At 39.0% G+C, this 18,271-nt stretch overlaps 2 protein-coding genes across 2 annotated transcripts; both read left to right on the forward strand.

Annotated features, from left to right (window-relative positions):
* The first annotated feature begins 2,151 nt into the window (after positions 1-2,151).
* On the forward strand, positions 2,152-10,996 carry LOC118220436 (zinc-binding protein A33-like). The gene is made up of 6 exons (XM_035404297.1): positions 2,152-2,579; positions 3,096-3,191; positions 3,356-3,586; positions 5,458-5,480; positions 5,899-6,017; positions 9,022-10,996. Exons 1-6 carry the CDS (start codon positions 2,157-2,159, stop codon positions 9,573-9,575), a joined length of 1,446 nt encoding a protein of 481 aa, XP_035260188.1. The 5' UTR covers positions 2,152-2,156; the 3' UTR covers positions 9,576-10,996.
* Positions 10,997-12,579: 1,583 nt separating this feature from the next.
* Positions 12,580-17,812, forward strand: LOC118220439 (nuclear factor 7, brain-like). Its single transcript, XM_035404299.1, has 6 exons — positions 12,580-13,093; positions 14,046-14,141; positions 14,269-14,499; positions 14,848-14,870; positions 14,950-15,068; positions 16,815-17,812. The coding sequence occupies exons 1-6, from the start codon at positions 12,671-12,673 to the stop codon at positions 17,366-17,368; spliced, it is 1,446 nt and encodes a 481-aa protein (XP_035260190.1). The 5' UTR covers positions 12,580-12,670; the 3' UTR covers positions 17,369-17,812.
* Positions 17,813-18,271: the final 459 nt, after the last annotated feature.

The raw sequence follows: 18,271 nt of genomic DNA on the forward strand, positions 1-18,271 counted from the left end.
CTGTGATACACAGTTACTATGATACCAGTGGCAGTTTTCAAAGGCAGGTCAGTAGAGCACAGCCCCACCAGCAGGCTGGGGAAAATGAGAATGAACTGCTGATACATATCAATTAGCATACAGTATAAAATTATTTTAAATTTTTTTGTATTATCAAGAACATATATATAATTTTCCTATGTCATGACAATATAAAATACTTCATCAGCATTATTTCCATCAATGGTTTCCTTTCATAATTTTTTATTATTTTCTGTATATGCTAGCTTCTACTCCAGTTCTACTCCAAATGCCAAGCATACCCTATCCTGACATACATATAGCCTACAATACCACCGTAATTTGAAACAGCAAATTTAGACTTAGTCATTGCAACCCCCACGGGAGCAAGCCTAAGGCAACAGTGGCAAGAAAAAACTCCCTGTGGCAGATGGGGAGAAACCTTGGAAGGGACCAGGCTCAAGGGGGAAACCCATCCTCCTCTGGTCGGCTCAGGGTGCCGACTGGTGACCAGCATGTCAGCCAGTTTATGCACAAGATATGATATGTGATGTGGCTCAGATGATGGGTGGGGCCGGGTGGCGGTGATGGGGAACAGCAGGTGGGGGCAGATGTGGGCAGGGTCGAGGCAATGACGAAGGAGGGGCTGGACCGCAGAGGTTAGGGAGACCAGACGACTCTCGAAGCACTCTCGAGGGTTGGGGCAAGAGCCCCGCCGGCAGCGTGGGGAAGAGGGTGGAAACGCCAATTAGGGAATTTGCAATATAGCAGACAGTGAGTAAAGTGGCAGTGGTATGTATTGGGGGGACCCCGCCAGGAGTAGAATATGGCTGCATATCTACTAGGACAATGTGTTTTCATTAGTTTATGTTCTGCACCCCTCATTTTAGGTATTTAAGTTCCTTGATCTCATTTTTTTCTTGCTTGGTTTTTGTGCTGCTTGTGTTCATGTTTAGTCTCTTGTTCTTTGGTCCAAGTTTTAATGTTTGTGCGTGTGTACCTGCTTGTTTTTTGTTTTTTTTGTTTTTTTTAAATCAATGTGTCAAAACAAATTCTCTTGTTATTCTTGCACCCACCTGATCTCTCGTGAGTGTCTCTGCGTTTGAATCCCACAATGGTGCTCATAACTTGTTTACGTTCATATATTGCACTGTTATTGTACTGTTATATAAAACAGTAACATTAACTTCTTCTGAAAAAATGAAAATACTGTATATTAATTTGCTTAAAAAAACCCTATCATTTTCAAATGATAAAATGCCAAATATATTCAGTGAAATAATTGAGTTTCTATGTGGATTCAGGGCGTAATCTTGTAGCATTTGCTATGAAGAACAGTGAAACCATGATTTCATTGAACAAATAAAAGACATAGATATACTAATCTTGCAGGAGACATGGTGCAAAGCTAATACAATCAATAGAACTTGTCAGGGGGAATGCCAAATGAATAAAAATCAAGGAGGATATCTCCACCACAAGAACACATATTTGTGTCTATCTATATTCCTTCTCAGAATCTCCTTATTTTAACGAGGGCACCTTTACTATCATAAAACAGGAGCTCAGCTATTTTCAGGCCCAGGGAAATGTGCTGATTTGTGGTGATCTAAATGGCAGGACCGGAGAGGAACCTTCATTATCACATGGGGTGACAACCATGTTATTGGCCTGAACCACCTTAATTTCCCCATTTATTCCCACAGGAAAAACTATGATGAATAAACTAACAAAAAAGGAAAGAACTCTTGCATCTCTGAGTCTGTACATTGTCAACGGTAGTTTAAGAGGGGACTCGTATGGGAGATGCACCTACTGCTCACCTCTTAACAACAGCACAATCACAGATATAGATCCATTCTCTTTCAGAGCCTTCACAGTCAGGCCACTAACCTCTAAGTCAGATGACAGCTAAATTACTGAGTGTCTAAAAATGTCAGAAACCAGAAAGCAATTAAAAATCAAGAAATACAAACACTCTTAGACACTTTTCTGGAATACCACACATCCTCACAATAAAGACAAAATACTCCTGGCAGTGAAAAACAAAGATTACATTTTTGAAAAGTTCGCCTTAAGAATTCAATCTAATATTAGTCACATGGGTTGTCTTCTGTTCAAAGTTCAGCAAAAGTGAAAGTGACTGACTCTGTAAAATGGAGGCTAAAGCTTTGATTCCTGAGGACGATCTCTGTTGCTCTGTATGTTGTGATATTTTTAAAGAGCCTGTTGTACTGAAATGCAGCCACAGCTTTTGCAGAGAGTGTGTGCAGCACTACTGGGAAGAGAAGCGCTCTCGAGAGTGTCCCATCTGCAGGACCAAGGCCTCTATGAAGGATCCTCCAGTAAACCGGGCATTAAGAAGCATTGTGGAGTCCTACTTAAAGCAGAAGACTGAGAGTGAAGCAGATAAAAGTGAAGCTGTGGAGAAGACTGGAGTTTGCTGCAGTCTTCATGGAGAGAAAATACTGTTGTTCTGTGAGGAGGATCAGGAGCCTCTCTGTCTTGTGTGTCAGACTTCTAAAAAACACAGAAACCACCAGGTTTGTCCAGTGGAAGAGGCAGTACTGGATCTGAAGGTACCCCATTACAATTTCCAAATTAAACTAGTTAAGCCTATAATTATACATGTATTATACATAATACAGGGCAAAATGTAATTAAGCTACTGTGACAACATTTGATTACTTGGACAGGGAAAGTTCTATGCTTGAACAGCAACCAAGCATTACACAAATCAACAATGAAATGTGGTTTGACTTATATGAACAAATTTGAAACCAATAAATCAAGCCAATAAATTCAAAGAAAAGCACCCCATGTAAATAGCTGCTTTGCTATTTTCATCCTTAGTTGAATTGGACTGAAAACACATAAAATAATATGTTAAATGTGAAATGTTATGATGCCATATAAGGATGTTTCACTGATCTTTAGCAGGGTTATTTCCCTACTATAATTCCCATGTAAAGATACAGGCTATTGCAGCAGGAGTATTCAAAATCATTTCTCTGGAGGGTAATGTACATCAATAGAGCTTGAAGTATTACCATTTGTGCCTTTCTATAAGTGATAATTGGTTCATATCATTCCAGGAGGAACTGAAGCCTGATCTTAATCTTATTAAAGAAAAACTGAAGAGGTTTACTGAGGTTGAACAAGAATGTGAAGAAACAGCAGAACACATCACGGTGAATAAAGCAATTGTGATTTTTTTTTTTCTACAAAAAAGTACAAAAGATTATTTTTGGTTAATATTGTGTTTGACAGGCATACCAAACACACTGGCTGCCACACTTAAATAATGAAACATAGTTACATTATTCAAGTTTAAAATAATGTGTGTGAATTGCAGAGTCAGGCCCAGCACACAGAGAGGCAGATAAAGGCAGAGTTTGAGAAGCTCCACCAGTTCCTGCGAGAGGAAGAGGAGGCCAGACTAGCTGTACTGAGGGAGGAAGAGGAGCAGAAGAGTCGGATCATTAAGGATAAGTCAGAAAACATAAGAAGACACATCTCCACCCTTACAGACAAAATGACAGCTATAGAGAAGGCCATGGACACTGAAGACACCACCTTTTTAAAGGTATGAGCTTAATTTACTGACTGTGTTATAATTCCAGCCATTTTCAGATGCACAGTTTGTTGCTATGATACAGAGTGGCAGTTACTATGATACCAGTGGCAGTTTTCAAAAATGGGTCAGTGGAGCACAGCCCCTCCGGCAGGCTGGGGAAAATGAGAATGAACTGCAGATACACATTAATTACATTATAAAATATATATGATAAAATTAGTATACACTATACAATTATCAAAAATGAATATTTATTTTTCCTATATCATGCCAATATAAAATACTTTATCACATTTCTATCGATGCATTATTTTTGTAAATGATTTTCTGTATAGCCTAGCTTCTACTCCATTTCTTCTCCAAATGGCATGCATGGCCTATGCTGACATACATATAGCCTACAATACCACCTTAATTTGAATTTTTAGTCAGACAAACTGTGCTCACGGGTGAACACCACTGTGTGAGATGCATAGGAGATTGGAGAGTGGAGAATGCACACAGAGTGGAATCTAAGGAAGACCACTCATGTGCAGCTGGCATGCAGACCATGGGCGCCAAATCACCCAGTGAGGTCGCCAGATGAACGTGAAGTGACTGAATCCTCCCATACCCTAAGTGACACAATTGTGCGTTGCGACCCAGCAAAAAGTCACAGCCTGCACTGGCATGATCCAGACTCAATCTGAGACCTTGGGCCTTGTCCATGCTCCACAGCGTGCAGCCTCAAACGAATGAGCCCCCCAGCAGCTCTGGCAATACTGTAGCTCATTGTTTACTAGCTTGGTGGACCCCGAAATTCATCAGCCCCTGCATTCCAAAGTTACTTTGTTTTCTAACAATGTAGTTGTAGTCTACTAAACAGTCAGAAATGAGAATGAATAATCTGAACCATGAATGTTATTTCATATCCGTACAAGTATTTTCAAAGAAGTGGTTGGGTTCAGTGTTGGTGAAGTCTGTAATAATGTTCATTTGCAAAGATGCAGATCTTGGAAGTACACCAGAGAGCTGCATGAGTATTTTCTTAATAAATATGGTTCTATATTTTAATGGATTAATGTACATTATACTTTGGATTAATGGATTAATATTCATTATATTGCCTGAGTGAGCCCCAGCAAAATTTCAATGTGAAAACATTCCCACTGCAGAGTGTGACATGCATTGATTAATTTACATAAGCCTTCGTTTTCATCACAGTCTGTCTTTCATCACTTTTTTACTTTATAACAGTAAAGACAGTGTACACAAGCTACAGATAACCGCCACAATATAGTTTAAGACAGACTAATGAAATTGACCAATGGATCTGAGTTGCGTGAATGCTTTGCTATGCATCTCAAACCAATGTACCGACATCACAAGGAATGTGCTCCTTCCAACCAGAGTTGCTCCTACCTGATGATGGTTTTCTTTCAGACTTCTATGCCTACATCACACTGTTATTCATGAAACAGCAATTTTAGTCTCAGTCACTGAAGCTCCTGCCAAAAGTACACCAGAAACCACCCCTCTTTTGAAGACACTGAGAACTCTTCTAGCCAAAATAATGGTCAATTGGGCGTGCCCAGCATGTTTATGCACAACCCAAAGCATGCTGGAATGTTAACTGCTCAATTAACCACACGTGTCGAAGTACCTGCTTTCAATATCCTTTGCACCTCTCATTTAGTCAAGTGTTTCCTTTAATTTGGTAGTAACTTGTAGAGTACAGTACCTACATTCATATGTGCTTTCTATTAATATCTTCACTTTCACTAGCATGGCTCCTGTTTCTCTCTTATTGTTATCTGTCTCTCCTAATGGTAGCTAGTGAATACAATTATACATGCATACATGTTTTCACAGTTATGCTGTTTTTCATATGTTTTTTTCAGAGCTACAAGAACATCAAGGAAAGGTATGTAGACTGTCAACTTTCTTCACCTTGTCTGATTGGGTTTGCATGGTGGTGAAGTGGTTAGCACTGTTGCTTCACAAGCTGAAGGTTTTGGTCGTCCTGGCTGGCTGGATTCTCTGCATGGAGTTTGCATGTTCTCCTCATGTACATGTGGGTATCCCTGGGTACTCCAGATGCCTCCCACTCTAAAAGACATGCATGTCAGGTTAGGTATACTCCTGCCATTTTCCTTGTCCAAGGCACTCAGAACTGGAGTTGGTCCCCAGGCGCTGCACTGTGGCTGCCCACTGCTACTACAGCAAGTAGCTAGGATGGGTTAAATGCTGAAGACAAATTACCCCACAGGATTCACAAAAGTCCCTCTCTGTTAAGTCACTTCAAACCCCAAAGCTTGAGTGATTCCTGCTTGTCATTACAGAGCCCAGTGCACACTGCAGGGTCCAGAGCTGCTCTCAGGGGCACTGATAGATATGGCCAAACACCTGGGCAGTCTGAAGTTCAGAGTCTGGGAGAAGATGCTGGGCACAGTGCAGTACAGTGAGTATCTGGAGAAGATGGAAAAATGTTTTTGCAGGTATTTAATGAACACACGAAACTCAAAAACAAGCTGTATAAAGAAATGGTGCAAAAGATAAACAGAGTCTCCCATTGTCAGCTCCCTTCAAGTTTAAAAAAATCTTGTGGGCTGCGCTGCACTGCTCCAATTTAATAAATGAACACATTGAATTTTCTATATGTGTTCACTCATTTATTAATTTTAATAATGAAAATAGGTTTTTATGATCATTTTCTATTTTCAGTAGACACACGTAACAACAATTAAAACATAAAATAACACAAAACTATAATACAGGTACCGACAAAGTTATGTAAAAATAAAAAGAAGAGAAGAGAAGCACATTTGCAATGACATCTTAGACATCTTGAGTATTTACCCTACATAATGTTATTCAGACCACAATATATTTTTTCCCAAGCTTGAATGGTGGAGGAACATAATTTATTAATACAAGCTACTGAGCGTTCAAATAAAACAATATTCTGAAACTGAGAAAGCCACCCATCTCCCTTAAATATATATGGGAATGCCATCAGAATTGTTTTTTTTAGTAGCTGTCAAAAGCAGCCAGAAATACCTTGCATTTAACAATATTTAGAGAAAGAAAGGAGAGATCTATGTGGGGCAAAAATTTGATATAACTGTGTAGCAATTCTGCAAGAGAAATGCTGGACCAAAATTTTTCTATGTATGGGCACTCTCAGAAGATATGCATATATGTTCACTTATCCGTATTGTATTTTAAGCTTTACAGCATGACAGACAGTGCTGTATTGTTAACACAGTCATGGCTACATCAAAGTGCTGTATCGTTAATACAGTCATTGCTACATGAAGCGGAGTGCAACCTCCTGTAGCCATGACTGTATTCACAATACAGCACGGCCTGGAGTGCCGTATTGCTCTTATAAATTTGTTACAATGTATAGAAACAATTAATTGATGACACAATATTATTTATTTTGTGATTTTATTTTTGTAACACATGGTTTGTGCTTGGAGTGATAGGCCTACAGTTTATAAACAGGCTGTTGCTGTATAGCGTCTACAATCACTGTAGAACGTGGTCTCAGCCAATCAGCATCCAGGACTGAAACAACCTGTTTTATAAAGTACAACTTGGAGGCTATCCGTCCATCCATTATCTATACCCACTTATCAGGCAGAGTCATGGGGGATGCTGGAGCCTATCTGAGCCTGAATTGGGCGAGAGGAAGGAATACACCCTGGACAGGCCGCTAATTTAAATACACCATTATCTCGCACACAGAATCTCAAATTACCTCAACATCATCAAGTCTCCATCTCTATTGCCCTCTTTTCCCACACAGCTGTTACACCCAGTTTGTTACAATTCATTAATAAAAGCTTTCTATAAACAGAAGGGTGACAAATTAAAGGAACAACCTCAATAAATGAGTGGAGAAACATAACAAATGCAGATGCTTCTATACAGGTGTACTGCATGATAGAATTAAGCAATTAACATCCAATCGTGCTCTGTGACATGCATAACAATTCTGAGCAGGCACAGTTGACCTTGATTTCTGATCGACATGGCAAGAGGAAAAGATCTAAGTGACTTTAAAGAGGGTTCATTATTGATGGAGGTTCCGGGTGGCAGGAGCTTCAGCCACAAAGACCGCTTAACTAGCTAGAGTTTCAATGGGAACAGTAACTAAAGAGACATCTGTATTTAGATCTGTGGGAAAGGAGTTATATAGTGAAATAGTGGTCAAAAATATACACTTGATGACCGTGATGCTTGTGCATTAGTGAGATATGTAAGGAAAAACTGAAGAGCAACTCTTCCTCAGATGACTGAGGATGTTGATGCAGGACGTGATCATACTGTGTCAGTCCATGGACAACTACATACAGAGGGATATTATAGTAGGGCTGCAATGCATAAACCACTTATTACAAAGACAAATGCACATTTTTGAGTTCAGTGGTGTAAAAACCATAAGCACTGGTCTACAGAAATGTGGAGAAAGTGATATGGTCAGATGAGTCATCCTTGACCATATTCTTGACTAGTGGCAAGTGCATGTGTGGAGTACACCAAAGGGACAGCACAGGCCTAAATGCTTGATCCCTACAGTAAGAGTGTCCATTAGCTCTGTTATGCTGTGGGGGCATTTTCCTGGCATGGTTTGGGTCCACTTGTCCTCTTAGCGGGAAGGGTCATCGCAAATCAATACAAATTTATTCTGAATGATCACCTTTATCTTTACAGGATGACAATGTCCCCATCCACAGGGCACGAGGGGTCGCTGAATGTTTTGATGAGTATAAAAATGATGTGACTCATATGCTACGGCCTTTGCATTCACTAGATCTCAACCCAATTTAACACGTCTGGGAGATTTTGGACTGACGTGTTAGACAGCGCTCTCCACTAGCGGTGGAGAGAGATGCCACTATTTGTATTTGTATCTGTATTTGTTCAACCAACAAAAGTATGAGTAATTATGTTTGTATTCAAATTTAAACTTAAAGTGGACATTGTGTAAACCGGGAGTGGGTGGAGTTTAACATGGAAACTGTATAAAATTACAAAAATCCAAGATTTTTAATTTATAATCACTGGCATCACTATTGTTGAGATATTAAAGCATTAAAGTCATGGTTTTACAATGACAACAATAATCCAGTTTAACAAGAGGTAATTTGCTTTTTAAAGCTGTATTTAACAAACAATGACCCATATCTTATATAGCCATAACACATTTTGTCTGCAACTCCTGAAAAGCGCATAAACCCTTGTCATCATAAATATCAACTTTCATTCTAATACCATTTTCTGACCATAGGGGATATTTAAAGGAGCAAATATATTTTATATTTATAGTTTACAATTATTGGTATGGAATATTAGGATAACTATTATATACCATTTCCTGTGTATCTGACCTAATATGAATAAAGTATTTGTCTTTTCTTTCAGCCTTTTAAATGTCTTTCTTCTGGATATTTCAGCTCCTGTGGTACTGGACCCCAATACTGCAGCCCCATGGCTCTCTCTCTCTGATGATCTCAGCACTGTAAGAGACACAGATACAAAACAAAAATATCCTGACAACCCAGAGAGGTTTAACTCCTGTGTGAATGTGTTGGGATCTGAGGGGTTTACCACAGGAAAACACAGCTGGGAGGTGAAGGTTGGGAATACATCTGCTTGGGATATAGGAGTGGTGAAAGAGACCATCAGTAGGAAGGGAGAGATAACAGCCAATCCAAAGAGAGGATTCTGGGTCTTAACGCTGAGGAATGGTGATAAGTACAGAGCAGTTGGAGTTACTGACCTCACACTGAAGAGGAAGCCCCAGAGCATCAGAGTGCAGCTGCATTATGACAGGGGGGAGGTGTCCTTCTTCGACTCCAGTGACATGTCACTCATTTACACTTTTAAAGACACATTTACTGAGAGAGTGTTTCCATTCTTCTCTCCCTGTTTGGAAGAAGATGGGAGAAACGATGGGCCCCTGCAAATATGCCCAGTGAAAGTTTCCATAACAGTGTCATGCCAGTGAAGGTATCTATGAAAAAAGAACTGACCAAAGATGTTGTACTGAAGGAGTATTATAGAGTAAATCCATTTAATAATTGTACTTAATCAATTCTCTTTCATGATTATTTTGTTTATAGTTAATGAACTGCACATTCATTTTTGAGGATGTATACATACTGTATGTAGGCATTATGTTTTGGATTTTGTTTTGATCCAGATTTGTCAAAACAATTTCATTTATGTACATATTTATAAAAGATTTATTTCATTTGGTAAAACTAATCAGTGTGAACAAAGCTACATGTCTTCCTAGGTGAAAGAGCAGAAGCAAGATCAGATATTTAAAATAAAAATAAATTTAATACATTTAAAATAGGCATCAGCCAATAGGTCTGTGCAACAGTCTCTAGTTAGAATGTGAAACACTGAATGTTCTGTCTGGCCAGTTGGTGGGTAAGTGAGGTCTAGGATTGGCTCCTCCAGTCCACATGGGTGCAAATGTTCACCTGGCCCTCCATCCCACCCCTTGTCCCCACAGTCTATTCGACCATGTGCACATCCACAAAGAAGCAATACACGTTTGCTCAGAGCCTTAAGAGCACAGCCCTCAGACAAAATCCAGTACATTCCTACATCCTACAGGAGAAACATATGAGTTCCCAGCATACAGAAACCAGCAGCATGTACCTCTAGACCTGCACACAGGACACCAGTCAGGATGCCTCCACCAAAGCCAGAGTAATACCCACCACAGCACCCTCCTCAGTACACAGCTTTGGACCCCTTAAACACAGGATCCCCGAAACACAGCTGGGACCTTTCTCACCTGGACACAGCCAAACCAGACCTGGCTCAGCTCCTCCCCCCACAGCCCAGCACCACAGCCACAGTTCCAGCAGCCAGACCAGAAGGCCCCACTGGCAATGAGCTGTCAGCAGATGCTCAGCTTCATACGCTCTCACCTTATGGGCTACATACAGTGGTAGGAAGACAAAAAAAAGAAAGAAAAAAACATACAAATTTCTGACTGAGTGTACAGGGCCCTATATAATGTGTAATGATTTAATTTTATGTGTCACTGTTCCAGTTGAGGCTCGCTAGAGGGCGCCGGTGCTTCAGACTTAGTGTTATTTTTTGCTGGAGGGGTCTCTTAGTTGTTTGTAATTATTGTTTTATTGGTTTTGTCATGTCTGCACATGTGTTTAGTTCTTTTATCTCTTTAGTTTATGTTCTGCACCTGTTAGTTTAGATATTTAAGTACCTTGTTCTCATAATTTTCTTGATTGGTCTTGCGCTGCTTGTGGTCTTTATGTGTAGTCTCTTGTTCTTTGGTCCTAGTTTTCATGTTTGTACTTGTGTACAGGCATGTTTATTGTTTTGTCTCTATATGTCAAAATAAAAGTTCTTGTTATAGTTGCACTACGGTGCCTGTAACTTGTCTATGTTCAAATATTGTACAATTTTGTATGAAAAAATAATCACACCTTCTGATGAAAAAAGTGAAAATACTGTATATTAATTTGCTAAAAAAAAAAAAAAACTTAGAAGTTTGTGTTATTTTCAAATGATAAAATGTCAAATATAATCAGTGAAACAATTTAGTGTTTCAATGTTGAACATTCAGGTATGTGGTATGAAGAACAGAAACCCTGATTTAATTGAACAAAAAAGAGACATAGATTATGCTAATCTTGCAGGAGACATGGTTCAAAGCTGACCAAGTCACTGGTTGCCCATCACGCTACAAAGAACTGGTAGTATCCTCAGCAAAATTTAACAATGTTACCCAAGGCAGGAATTCAGAGGGAATTTAATTTGATTTAAATCAAAGCTAATACAATCAATAGAACTTGTCAGGGCGAATGCCACATGGATGAAAATTAAGGAGGAAATCATCACCACAAGAACAAATATTTTCCTATGTGCAATTTATTCCCTTTTTTAGAATCTCCTTATTTTAAAGAGTGCACCTTTACAATGTCATGGCTGACTCATAAGACATCGCAAAAGGAGAGAGACCACACATTGAATGTTGTCAAGATAGTAATAAACTAATTTATTAACAAAATTAGATATACAGAGTGGAGTGGGGAAGTCAGTATAGTCAGTGGTGCGTGCAGATGCTTGGATGTAAATGAGCGTATACATGTGAGGTGTTGTAGGTGTAAGACAAAAAAGCACAAAGCAAACAGCGAAAACGTAGCCCATGGCTCCAAACACAGGTACATACCAAAGAAAGGAGGAGCACTAGCAAAGGCAAAGGTGGGGTTATTATTACCTGCGGTGCATCAGGCCAGGTGCACCCCATCAGCAATGGTGACTATAGCTCTGCCTACTGATCAGGGAAAACCATAGTCATCACTAGCATAGAACAGGAGATCAGCTATTTTTAGGCCCGTGGAAATATGCTGATTTGTGGTGATCTAAATTGCAGGACCAGAGAGGAACCAGACTTCATCATCACATGCTGACAACCACATCATTGGCCAGAACCACCTTAATTTCCCCATTTAGTCCCTCAAGAAAAATAATGACAAATCAACTAAGAAAAACAGGAAAGAACTCTTGAAGCTTTCTCAAGGACTGAGTCAGTTCATCATCAATGGTAGATTAAGAGGGGACTCATATGGGAGATACATCTACAGCTCACCTCTAGCAATAACACTGTTGCACTAACCCCTCAGTCAGATCACAGCTAAATTACTGAGTGTCTAAAAATGTCAAAAGGTACGAACGCACCCACACAACCCATAAGCTGTGCAACATTCCTAAATTGCACAGATAGACCCAAAACATCAAAGAAGAATACCAGAAAGCAATTAAAAATCAAGAAATAGGAACACTCTTTGACACCTTCCTGGAATACTATATATTCTCACAATAAAGACAAAATACAGCTGGCTGTGAAAAATATAAATTTCATTTTTTTTAAATTGGCTTTAAGAATTAATTCTAATATTATTCAAAAGTAAACCAAAACCAAAAATTTTAAAAGAAAAAAACTGTTCAGAAATTTGTAGAACCATTAAACAAAACTCAAGGTCATGTGGGTTGAGTTATATTCTGAGTTCAGCAAAAGTGAAAGTGAAAACATCCGTGAGAGACTGAGTCTGTAAAATGGAGGCTAAAGCTTTGATTCCTGAGTGCGAGCTCTGTTGCTCTGTATGTTGTGATATTTTTAAAGAGCCTGTTGTACTGAAATGCAGCCACAGCTTTTGCAGAGAGTGTGTGCAGCGCTACTGGGAAGAGAAGCGCTCTCGAGAGTGTCCCATCTGCAGGACCAAGGCCTCTATGAAGGATCCTCCAGTAAACCGGGCATTAAGAAGCATTGTGGAGTCCTACTTAAAGCAGAAGACTGAGAGTGAAGCAGATAAAAGTGAAGCTGTGGAGAAGACTGGAGTTTGCTGCAGTCTTCATGGAGAGAAAATACTGTTGTTCTGTGAGGAGGATCAGGACCCTCTGTGTGTCGTGTGTCTGACTTCCAAAAAACACAGAAACCACCAGGTTTGTCTAGTGGAAGAGGCAGTACTGGATCTGAAGGTACCCCATTCATTTCTAAATTAAGCTATTTGAAATTCTCAGTACACAATTTTAAATGTCTGAAGAGTCTCTGTAGGATATTCAGTTAACACGTACTTGTGTGTTTTCTGTTACTGAGTAAATTCCCTATCACTGACAAAAAACGGGGCGTGGTTAGCAGGACATTTTGAAATAATGTAAATAAGTGAAACTGTGAGTGTATGTCCTGATAGTTTTTTGAGTAAGGTGCTGTTCAACCTACTATGGTCTCTGTCCTGCTTAAGTAGTGACTTGATAGACCCCATGCAAAACATAAAGTCCTTATTGAATGTTCTGGTTTTCATTTCATTACATTATTGACATTTGGCAGACGTTCTTATCCAGATCGAATTACAATGAGAAGACAAGTGCATAAATCTGGGTTAAAAGAAACAGTTAGGGTTATGAGGTAAATGCTAGGAAAACATAGGGTTTAAACATTGTACACTAGTTAAGCCTGTTATTATACATGTGTTATACATATTACAGGCTAAAGCATAATTAAACTACTGCAATTACATTTGATTGCTTGGACAGAGAAAGTTTTATGCTTGAGCAACAACCAAGAAGTAGACAAATCAACAATGAAATAGTGTTTTGACTTATATGTACATATTTATTTTCAATATTGTACCAATAAATCAAGCCAACACATTCTAGTGCACTCCAGCTAAATAGCTGCTTTGACATTTTAATCCTTAGTTGAATTGGACTTAAAAATAAATAAAATAAAATGTTAAATTTGAAATGCTATGATGATGATAATAATAATAATGATAATAATAATAATAATACATTTATTTTATATAGCGTTTTTCACAGACTCAAAGACACTTTAGAACACAGGGAATACAAGCATAATTATATATTTAAAAAAACCTTGAACTATTACATTTGCCTTTCTGTATGTGATAATTGGTTCATTCCACTCCAGGAGGAACTCAAGCCTGCTCTTAATCTTATTGAAGAAAAACTGAAGATATTTTCTAAGGTTGAACAAGAATGTAAAAAAACAGCAGAACATATCAGGGTGAGTAAAGCAATTTGGAATATGTTTTAGCTACTCAAAAATACAAAAACATTATTTTTGTTTTTGACGAATGCTGTGTTTTGAAAATTCCACTATTCATGTTTAAAATAGTGTGTTTGAATTGCAGAATCAGGCCCAGCACACAGAGAGGCAGATAAAGGCAGAGTTTGAGAAGCTCCACCAGTTCTTGCGAGAGGAAGAGGAGGCCAGACTGGCTGCATTGAAAGAGGAAGAGAAGAAGAAGAGTCGGATAATGAATGAGGAGATAGAAAACATCACAGGACACATCTCCACTCTTACTGAGAAAATCACAGCTATAGAGCAGGCCATGGGCACTGAAGATACCTCATTTTTAAAGGTATGAGCTTAGTTTGCCCACAGTGAGTTTGCATCCATTCTAGCCAAGTTGACACATTCAGTTTATTCCATTGATGCAGAAGAATATTATACGTCTATTGTTGAATTTCCATAACTGATCTGCTGTTCTGATAGAACCACAGAATTTTCTTCTGTAATAGTTAAGACACATTACAGCACTGTGTGCACAGTACACAACGGTATATGTATTAATCCTGCACTCTAACTAGCATAGCATTTCTTTGTTTCATTCCTCATCTGTAATTTTTTTGTTTTCTATGCTTTGGCCTTGCAAAATTCCTGCACATGCAGATCCTGTCATAATACTTTGTCATTCTGTGTTTTTCAGAACTACAAGGACATAAAGATGAGGTATGTACACTCTGCCTGCATCGAGTGTTCCTCACTCCAAACTCCCCAAAGCCTGAGTGACTCCTGCTTGTCATTACAGAGCCCAGTGCACACTGCAGGATCCAGAGCTGCTCTCAGGGGCACTGATAGATGTGGCCAAACACCTGGGCAACCTGAAGTTCAGAGTCTGGGAGAAGATGCTGGGGGTGGTGCAGTACAGTGAGTATCTGGAGAAGATGGAAAAATGTTTTTGCAAGGTGTTATGTCCCGTAACTCACCTGTGTTAAATAGCCAGGTGTACGCTACCTGTCGTAACACTAAGCCACCTCAGTATTAACCACAACCCGAACGAAAACCCAGTCAAGCATAAAGTGATATGTTAAAATGCAAGAAGGTGTTTATTTACAGCAAAGCAGGGAATTAAGAGCTAAAGGAGTTGTAAGCAGATATGTACAGATATATCCCAGGTAGCAGGATCTCACCGGGCAGGTAGATGTAACCTAGCAAGATCATCCTCTGGCCTAAAGGTCCGTCCTCCAGTTCCTTACTGCTGTTCCGAGTTAGAAACTGGGATATTGCTGACTATCGCTACAATATGCACGTTCTATAACTAAGAAGTAACACAAAGGCTACTATTAGCAATTCAACACGTTATAGAATATGACTTTAACAAGTTACAGAGAACAGACAACGTAGACTGTAGGCAGTAGGCTAACCAAGACTAAGACCAAGACTAACTTAGAAAGATGCACATCATAAATATATAGTCCTGCTTTCTTTCTAGTATCGCTGCTCCATGACGAAAACTGAGAAAGCCACACATCTCCCTTAAATATATACGGGGATGCCTATGCCAACTAAATAGTTGTTTCAGTGGCTGTTAAAAGCAGATAGAAATACCTTAAATTTAACAATATTTAGAGAAAGAAAGGAGAGATCTATGTAGGGCAGAAATTTGATATCAATTGCCAACATAACACTGACAAGTGGGTGAGCGCATGTGTGGCTTACATCAAAAAAACGATACAGGCCTGAATACTTGATCCCGTGAAGGGGTCTGGTGCCTCTGTTTTGCTGTAGGGGCATTTTCCTGGCATGGTTTGGTTCCACTTGTTGTCTTAGGGTCACTGCAAATCAATACAAAGTTATTCTGAGTGATGACCTTTATCTTATGACGAACATTTCTATCCTGATAGGAGTGGTCTCATCCAGGATGACAATGCCTCCATCCACAGGGCATGAGGGGTCACTGAATGGTTTGATGTGTATAAAAATGGTGTGAATCATATACTTTAGCCTTTGCAGTCACACTTTCTCCACCCAATTGAACACCTATGGGAGATTTTGGACTGACGTGTTAGACAGCGCTCTCCACTGCCACTATTTGTATTTGTATCTGTATTTGTTCAACCAACAAAAGCATTTATATTTGTATTTGTATTCGGATTGACACCTAAAGGGGCATGGCATGAACTGGAAGTTGGTGGAGTTTAACATGGAAACTGTTATAATAATATTCCAAAAATCCCAGATTTTTACCATTATAATCACTGGCACTGCTATTGTTGAGATATTAATGCATTAAAGTCATGGTTTTACAATGACATCAATAATAATCCAGTTTAACAACAGGTAATTTGCTTTTGAAAGCTGTATTTAACAAACAGTGAGATAATTGTTATATAATCATAAGATATTTTGTGTGCAACTCCTGAAAAGTGCATAAACCCTTGTCATTATGAAAATAAACTTTCTTTCTAATACCTTTTTCTGACCATTGGTGATAGTTAAAGGGGAAAATACATTTTATATTTAAAGTTTACGCTTTAAACACAATTATAGCTACAGTATGTTAGAATCCATAACTATTTTATACCATGTCCTGTGTATCTGACCTAATATGAATAGGGTATGAAATGTGCCTCTTCTTTCAGCCTTTAAATGTCTTTCTTCTGGATATTTCAGCTCCTGTGATGCTGGACCCCAACACTGCACATGTCTCTCTCTCTCTCTCTGATGATCTGACCACTGTGAGAGATACAGATACAGGCCACGAATATCCTGACAATCCAGAGAGGTTTAACTCCTCTGTGAATGTGCTGGGATCTGAGGGGTTTATCTCAGGGAAACACAGCTGGGAGGTGAAGGTTGGGAATAAATCTGATTGGACTATAGGAGTGGTGAAAGAGTCCATCAGTAGGAAGGGTGATATAACATGCAGCCCAGGGAGGGGATTTTGGGTCTTAATGCTGAGGAATGGTGATGAGTACAGAGCTGCTGGAGTTGCTGACCTCACACTGAAGAGGAAACCCCAGAGCATCAGAGTGCAGCTGGACTATGACAGGGGGGAGGTGTCCTTCTTCGACCCCAGTGACATGTCACTCATTTACACTTTTAAAGACACATTTACTGAGAAAATGTTCCCGTACTTCTCTCCCTGTTTGAACGATGATGGGAGAAACAATGAGCCCCTGCAAATATGCCCAGTGAAAGTTTCCATAACAGTGTCCTCCCAGTGAAGATATCTATGAAATAAGAACTGACTAAAGACAACCACAATGAGCTGTCACTCACAAAGCATATGCTCAGCTTCATATGCTTATGGACTAGGTATAGTAGTAAGATGACAAAAGAAAAAAAAAACATACAAATTTGTGAGTTTGTACAGGACCCTATATAATGTGTAATGATTTAAATTTGTGTGTCACTTTTCCAGTTGAGATCCACTAGAGGGCGCCAGTGCTTCAGACTTAGTGTCATTTTTTGTTTGCGGGGTCCCTTAATTGTTTGTAACTATCGTATCATTAGTTTTGTCATGTCTGCACATGTGTTCTCATTAGTTTATGTTCTGCACCCGTCATTTTAGGTATTTAAATTCCTTGATCTCATTTTTTTCTTGCTTGGTTTTTGTGCTGCTTGTGCTCATGTTTAGTCTCTTGTTATTTGGTCCAAGTTTCAAAGTTTGTGCTTGTGTACTTGCCTGTTTTTTTGTGTTTTTTTTTTTTTTTTTTAAATCAATGAGTCAAAACAAATTCTCTTGTTATTCTTGCACCCACCTGAGTGTCTCTGCGTTTGAATCGCACAATGGTGCTCATAACTTGTTTACGTTCAATTATTGCACTGTTATTGTACTGTTATATAAAACAGTAACATTAACTTCTTCTGAAAAAAATGAAAATACTGTATATTAATTTGCTTAAAAACCCTATAATTTTCAAATGATTAAATGCCAAATATATTCAGTGAAATAACTGAGTTTCTATGTGGATTCAGGGCGTAATCTTGTAGCATTTGCTATGAAGAACAGTGAAATCATGATTTCATTGAACAAATAAAAGACATAGATATACTAGTCTTGCAGGAGACATGGTGCAGAGCTAATACAATCAATAGATCTTGTCAGGGGGAATGCCAAATGAATA

The sequence above is a fragment of the Anguilla anguilla genome, chromosome 2 (assembly GCF_013347855.1).
Source record: "Anguilla anguilla isolate fAngAng1 chromosome 2, fAngAng1.pri, whole genome shotgun sequence".
NCBI lineage: Eukaryota > Metazoa > Chordata > Actinopteri > Anguilliformes > Anguillidae > Anguilla > Anguilla anguilla.